The sequence below is a fragment of the Artemia franciscana genome, unplaced genomic scaffold (genome assembly GCF_032884065.1).
Source record: "Artemia franciscana unplaced genomic scaffold, ASM3288406v1 PGA_scaffold_30, whole genome shotgun sequence".
In the NCBI taxonomy this organism is placed as follows: domain Eukaryota; kingdom Metazoa; phylum Arthropoda; class Branchiopoda; order Anostraca; family Artemiidae; genus Artemia; species Artemia franciscana.
The window spans coordinates 471872-479989 of NW_027062662.1; the positions used below are offsets into that span (position 1 = coordinate 471872).

At 32.9% G+C, this 8118-nt stretch overlaps 1 protein-coding gene across 1 annotated transcript in view; it reads left to right on the forward strand.

Moving 5' to 3' along the window:
* Positions 1-7346, forward strand: part of LOC136041574 (glucose dehydrogenase [FAD, quinone]-like) — a 96134-nt gene extending 88788 nt beyond the window's left edge. Inside the window, exons 8-9 of the mRNA XM_065726267.1 lie at positions 26-229; positions 2965-7346. Of these exons, the coding sequence (XP_065582339.1) occupies positions 26-229; positions 2965-3303 (543 nt within the window). The 3' untranslated portion in view covers positions 3304-7346. The remainder of the gene's footprint in view (positions 1-25; positions 230-2964) is intronic.
* The last annotated feature ends 772 nt before the right edge of the window (positions 7347-8118 follow it).

Below are 8118 nucleotides of genomic sequence, written 5' to 3' on the forward strand. Positions count from 1 at the left end.
AATATTTACTTAACCTTTTTCGCAGGAATACTTTGCACCTATATCATTCAGAGATACATGGTCTGTGGTTCCCATGTTATTACGTCCTAGGTCAAATGGTTACATACGACTGCGGTCGGACAGTCCTTATGACAAACCAATTATCATCCCTAATTATTTGGTAGATGATCAAGACGTCAAAGTCTTAGTTGAAGGAGTGAAGATTGGCCTAGCTTTAGCTGAAACTCAGGTAAAGAATTTGACTATGGGTGACTTATTGGGACAAAGCCAAGTCAATTTTTTTATGTATTTACCTCAAGAGCTGTCATTTTTAGAGGAAACGGTTTCCCATTACTCATTGATTGAAATTTATTATACAACAGAGTTTTAGAACAAAAAAATAACTGAAAAAATACTAATTTATTAATAACATACAGTAAATAAAAAAGGAAAAAAAAACATCATTCAGGATAAAATCATTCAGGAGCTATCCGTTGCTTAATCTTAAATCATTTTTAAATAGGTTGTTTGCATGCTTTACTAGTTCTCAGCTCCATGATGATACCCCCTCCCTCCCTCGGCCCATTAATCTTCCACAAGTTTTTACCTCTAATAAGACTCATTATCTTTTTTGTTCTATAAATTCCATTAAAACTCTTTTTAATCCAATCGTTATCAAACAGTTCGTGAAAGTAAAAACTTAAAGAAAGGAGCGACACTAAAACTGGAAACGAACAGAAATTATTCCATTTACGAAAGCGACTGTCCCCTCCTCAGTGCCCCGCTCTTTACGCTAAAGTTTGACTCTTTCTCACAACTCTACTTTGAAACAATAAAAAACTTTAGCGTAAAGAGCGGGGTGTTGAGGAGGGGACTGCCCCATTCGTATACGGAATAATTTCTGTTCGTTTTAAGTTTTAATGTCGCTCCTTACTTTCAGCTAAAAAAACTTGTTTTTTTTATATTTAATACATGACTTAAATCTTGTAACGGATAGTCGTATACTTCATAGAATAATTATGACACCTGAATCTATTTGGTTTGTTGAAGAATGATTTTATTGTCTTTAAAACCCTTTTATTCTCTGAATTAGTAAATTATTCTTTTGTCTTTCTCCTCCCTAACAGGCCAAGGAGCCTTTATGGGAATTAGTACTGTAAATTTCCTATACCTTCGATACGCTATGAATAAACGGAAAAGATACTCAACTCCATCAATCATCAATATGGATCTCAAACTGAAACTTTTTCACACGGAAAAAGCTTTATGTTAGAAAGACCTTAACATACAGTTTTTTCCGTTATTTTTTTCAAAATATCTTTAAACCAAATATTTTAGTCACAAACAGGTACATTTCATCTTAAATAAAATGCCTCAAACGTCCTAAATGTCCAAAACTCCTAAACTTTCTAAACAGATCAAGGTCAGGAAAACTGTGTTGCATAACTATGGCCCGTAAACAGAAATGACAATTAACTTTTTAAGCTTTTGAATATTTAAAGTCGTTTCGTATTCAAAATGGTCATTATTTATATATTCAGGAAATATTAGCTATTGTTTAAGTGAATTTTTCAGCAAGAAAGAAATTTCTATGAAAAACTGTCTATAAAAATTCCCTTGCTTCGCCACCGATATTAGGCTTTCTCTTAGCTGCAATCCCTTTTGGAACAGCCCCTAAGTCTTTTGCACTCTCTTTTTTTTTAACTTTTCTACTTATCTCATCTTCCTTTTCTGTGTAAAAAAACTGTACATTATTTTTATTGTATCTTTTCAGCCAGCTTTTAACCAAACTTGTATACAGAGATCCATCAAATTCTGGTAAAATTTTTAGAAAAAGAAAAGAAAAATAACTACCATTGAAAATTCGGTTGCACATACTGTATAACTATGAAAACATAATTGTACAGATCTATGGAGATTTGGCCCAGAAACTTTTATTTACGAGCCTTTATTCATTGGCAGTTGACCAGGTCTACACTGAAAGATTAACAGCAAACTTAATTAGCCGAAATTCGTATGGTAATTTGTTCTCGCTTATAACAGGTAGCTCCTCCTCTTGACTCTACCCAAGTCATCATTGACGGGAGGAAGAGGGAGAGCATTGTCTTCTGGAACTATGATTTATGTCAGTTGATAAAACCCAAGAGGGATTATTTCTATGCAGGGATACCCCCTTCAGAAACGGCAACATAAATCCTTTAAAGTCTTTTTTTATTGTTCAAATGTTTCGCAGTTTTTTTTTATCTAATCTGTTGAACCTTATGTTGTTCCTTGTTCGGCTATAAAACTACTACTAATAACAATATATGCCCTCTAAACATACAAAATAAAATAAAACGGGTCTGAAAAAGTAGAAAAAGAAGAGACTTGACAAAAAAAAAATGAAAAAAGGATATCTAACTGGAAACACACTCAAGTGTCATCAGAAAACCAAATACGAAAAGTGTAAATCACATAAAACAAACATTAAGATTCGGAGCAAATCACAACAAAGACAATTCAACAGAAAATTTACAGTTCAGACGGATCGAACTCTAAGTTGAGTTAGTAATACAACCATTTCTTTAGTAATTACATAAACTCCAGGGTAAAGAGTACGGTCAACTTATGAGAGTTGAAACTGCCACCAGTGTTGCCAAAAACACCAACGCTATCTAGCGTTTGGAGTTTCTTGGCCTTTTTATAAGCTTAGGAGGAAAGATTTTTTTAAGAGATTTATATCAGAAACTTATTGCTATGCTTTTTGCCAATTTCACTAATGACATGAATTTTACCTCGGTATTACAACAACAACAAAATTGTCAAGAAACGCCAAAACCTAGATAACGTGGATGTTTTTCAAGTCTACACTAGCGCCAGTTTCCATCTTATAAGTGGTCTACACTTACAAATCAAGAGAGCAGTGAACGAGCAACCTGGGATTCTAAATTTACATTATCATTTAATTAGTGTTTTGCTTCTTTTATTCATTATTTTGTGTTTTAGGCATTCAAAAAGTTTGGCACAAAATTTTACGCAAAACCTTTCCCCGGCTGTGAGCACCTACCACTCTGGACAGATGACTATTGGGCATGTTGTACAAGGCACTACTCATCAACCATTTATCATCCAGCCGGGACTGCTAAGATGGGTCCTAAATGGGACAAAACAGCAGTAGTAGACCCTCAATTAAGGGTCTATGGTATTCAAGGCCTAAGAGTAATTGATGCTTCAATTATGCCAAACGTGGTAAGTGGAAATACGAACGCACCTACAATTATGATTGGTGAAAAAGGCTCAGATTTAATTAAAGAATATTGGTTAAATGGTGATTATAAGAGATAGTGTGTATACACCATAAGTGACACTTTGTGATACATCTTCTAGGTGCTGAAATTATCAACTTTCGATATACGTTTTTAGTGCAAAATTTAAATCGATATCGATATCAATACCTCATTCCGGCCAATTTAATGCTGACAAAGAAAGCAGTGCTGAATATCAACGTGTCAATCAAAAACAGCTTCTCCAAATAAGATAGAGACATCCATATTACCATATTTGGGACACATGAAGCTTGCACCCTATTTAAGTAACTAAAATTGTCTCAATGGTGTGAGGCTTAAGACCTGGTTTGTGAGTGGTCTTCACAAAATTGTGCTTTTTAGTTTTCCGTTTGAGCAACGGAAGATCACCTTAATTAGTGTGATATTGTTTGTAAATCAGTCTTTAGGAGTTCTGCAGCCAGCAGGATACCAAGTGGCGAAGCCATGGGTTGAATGGAGATTTTGAGGGTAATGAGTGCCCCTTTTTAAGGAGTTATTGTGGAAAGAGACTTGAATTCTTTTGCACTAAGAAATATTTGAAAAAGAAGCGTTTAAATAGTTGAAATAGAAATAGTCCAGTGGGTAACATTTGGTGACAGTCCAAACTGCATGGAAATCTAAAGATTAATCCCATCCAGTGGATACTGTAGTATCCCATCTAGTGGATATTGTAAATTTAAAACCCTTGTAATAGCTTTTTCAGTTTCCTCTTATATGTAAAAAAGTACATTTAGCAACTAGGCTGTAATAATTTAAAAGGTGCTGTGTGACTTTTCCTCAAGATACTTATAAAATTCTGTTTTATTTCAAAAATTGTCATTTTTTTTTTCTTGCCCTTGACAGTGGAGCTGAAGATAATTAAATCTTTAAACCATATCTTGAATGAATGAAAATCTATTTTTTATAAAAATAGCTCTATCTTACCAAAGCTAAAACGCAAAACATTATTTTTCAGTGTTCCACTTTCCTGTGAAATTGGTGTTGTACGACATAACACCTTTGAAATTGGTGTTGTATGATATAACCCCTTTGAAGCTCCCGCAGCTAAACTCTCAGAAATATCTGTAGATTCTTTGGGAAATCCTGAAATAATTCCTGACCATTGCTCATTCATTAGCGTTTTAACTGACATTATGAATACACCCCAGGGATGTGGCTCAAAACTGTAATATTTAATAATGCCTAACTACCACACTAATCAACTGTTCTTTTGGAATGTGTCAAAGAGTATTGGTAACTGATATAAAAGGCAATCCAAGCTCATCTCCTACAAAAACAAAACCATCTAGCTTGCCCGTCAAAATCATAGGACTAGGGGTAAAAACTAAAGAAAAAATATTAGTTCCCCTTATCTTATTTATCTCTTTTGCATTACAGTAAATTACAGAAAAAGGATTAACCAGGGTACCCAAAAATCGTGCTTTTTAATAATCTTACAGAAGGAAAACAAATCAGAACATCTTCGAATAAGGTTACAAGAGGCCAATGGAAAATATTAAAACCAATTGTTATATTCAAATAAATTAGTTCTGGACTATACCCTGGATCTGATGGGTAACACTGTACTGTCAGTGATATCTGGCATGCATCCAAATAAATATTGACTTAAACTTGATCCATAGTTAATTTAAATTATTTACCTTCCTAATGAGTAATTAGCTTTTTGTTCTTAATTTAAGGTCAAATTTAAACCTTCTTGAACTGAAAAAACCTTTATATCAAATTTAAGCAGTTTGATGGATTGTATTGAGTGGACAATTGTAGCATATATCGCAGAATGTAAGACATTACGATAAAATGTGTTTTATTTATGATATTGTTTTGAGGCTATTATTTATGATAGTCAAATGTAGTCATTTCTTGTTCAGCCACAGTTTTTTCATGAGTGAAGTTATTAATTTTGTTTGTAATAGAAAATTTTGACGACGCTTCTGGTGGCTGTAGGCTTTCTAATGACGCTCATCTCTGTTTGTGTAGAGGTGGAGCCGCATTACTGCATGCATCCAGGGTGGGGGGTAGTTGTAATTTGTTTTTTATTCAGTTAAAATGCCAAAAATGAAGATCTTTCAAAATCTAGAGTGGTAGGCAAAAACATAGGGGGAAATTTCTAGACCTCTGATTTCTTGAGCTAGAAAAAGATCCTAGAACTCTCTTTTAATATAGGAAGTCAATCAACAAAATGTTTTTTTTTTTATAAAATATTACTACTATAATACCGACGTCTTGTTCGTTGCAAATCCTCATTTAGAAAAAAAATCGTTAGTTAGAAGTATCTTTAAAACGAATTATTTCCCATTTTAGACATAACAATTAAAAAGCTGTTGGTAACACTTCAAAATTTTATATCAACATAAGATTTTATTGACTTTTCATTTCTTTTCAAGTTTTATTGCAAGGAGTTATACTGCATTTCTGTATGTAGAAATAAGCAAATAGGTAATTAGAAAATTTTCTTAGATTTTGAGCTATCAAATGCTTTTAAATTAAGTTATTAAGTTACTGTCATGTTTCTTAAATTTGAATTTTCACAATTATCAACAAAATTTTATATCAATATAAAATTTTTAGCAATGCTTCAATCATTTTTTATTGTTATCTACAAGGCTGCTAGCAATACCATGTTTGAATATACACCTAAGGAAATAATTAATGTACTGTTGGTTTTCGTTTCCATAGATTTTAAATATCATTATAATTATTATGTTTATCTTAATCTGCAACATTTAGAGGCATAACACTTTCTTAAAATGAGTTACAATTTATGAAAAAAGTGCTCTTACAATACTTTCGTAATAAACTAAGTGAAATTGTCGACAGAGTAATTTCTTAGGATGGGGTGGCTATTACCAATACGGTATTTTTAGTAGGAATTTAACCGGAGTATTTATGAATCCTTATTAGGATGCATTTTTGTTACTGTTAGGGGGGATACATTATCTTCTGTCCACTCCATGATGATGCACACAAAGCTTTATTTTTTGGAAATACACGATGATCATAGTAAGAAAAAAATAACCTAAGAATACGTTCATAAAGACTATATTGAATCTTTTGACATGTTCCGAAAGTTTATTGTTAATCAAGGTTAAAACAAACTAATGGGCTACTTGTAAATAGAATTTTGAGAACTGAAAACTTTTTGTTCTTTTTACTGGCTTAAAGTTTTACACAGCAGAATTAATAAGGCTCTTTCCTTCCTTTTAACTGAGTTAAAATTTCACACAGTAGCCAATCAGATCCTTAGAAGATAGAGTTATTGGCTTTTCTTCCAAGCATAAGCTTAGGTAACAGTGTGATTTGCTTGCGAAAGTACATCACGAACTTCAGCTAGTTAAATAGAAGCACATTTCTTTCCACCGAGATGTAGTAAACTTCTCTCTCTTTTTCTTCTTCGTGTAACAGCTTCTATAATATCTATCATATCAGCTTCTATCAGACCCTATTATACACACCTACCCCATAACTATGTTTTTTTCATCCCAGTTATTAGCGTATTTGTTATAAGCTCTTATTGCAATTTTTGACACAAGGCCAAAAATTATAAATGGCACAAAAATGACCAAGTTGAAAAATGACACACAAAAAAATGACCCAAGGCCAAGTTTATAATACTTGGTAAACACAAAATAAAATACAGAAAAATCATTTTTATGGTCTTTTCAAACAAGTTTTACCTATCTATTTAAGTTTTTTGTTATTGCCACTTTTGGAAAAACGGGAAAATTCCTGGCATGGGTTGTTTAATTTCTTTACAATAAATTCTAGCAATCCTATCATATATAAATTAGAGTGTTTCAACATTTGGCTTTTTCTGGAAGAAGAGATCAAAACTTGGGAGAATCCAAGTACACCCGAAAAGGGTGGCTCATGCCACACCCAATCAATGTGTTCATTGAATGGCTGTGTTTCTCTGTTTTCCATGAAATATATGTTGATGCGCTCTTAATCTTTGGCTATTAGCAGCCACGGGGTTGTTTTCTCAATGTGATGTGCCAATATTTATAGTATTTATTTATTGTGTGATATTTTCTTTAGCTGAAAAATAAAATGTGAATTTTGTAAGTTTTTCTCCTTATAATTACTCGAAAAGGTTTAAACACAATAGAGAAACATCTGTGTTGTTATTAATACAAGTGAGAAAATAACTATAGGCAGGGTTTTTCCGTGTAAATTAGGTATTCGTTGCATGATCAGTTATATTGTTTGACGTTTTAATCTGTGCATATTTCAAAAGCTAAAAGGCGTGGCTTTTGCCGAAAGGCTTGCCAAATAAGCATTTAAATTTGAACCAACGAGAAATCTATCACATTTATATGATTTCCTATTATTTATATCCTGTATTTACTATTTTTATTTGATTTTCACTTTGCAATCTTTTTTAACAACGCACTTCCCATGAACTAGTGATAATGTTGCTAGTGATAACAAGTGATAACGTTGTATAACGATAAGAAAAAAAATCAGAAAGAAGTAAATACGAGGTTATTTACAGTGAATAGGAGAATATTTACGTTGAAAATGCAATGCTAGTATTTCGTCCGAGACCGTTCTCAGTGCAAAAACAAAAAAAGGACCTTAAAAAGCAACCATTAAAATAAATAAAATCAAACCGTTAAAATACACTTAAAATAAAAGCAGGGGCGTCGTTTGGGGGGGAGCATTCCCCCAATAATGTGCAGAGAAAAAATATCATATATTTCATGTCCCTTGACTATCCGGGCTATCCAGAAGTACGGATCTTGCCCGAGATTTCTTTTCTTCTGCTTGGATTCAATTTGCTTTGCAAGTCAGCTTTTTCAGTTATGCACAAGCTATGACAGTAAAAGTTAGCTTA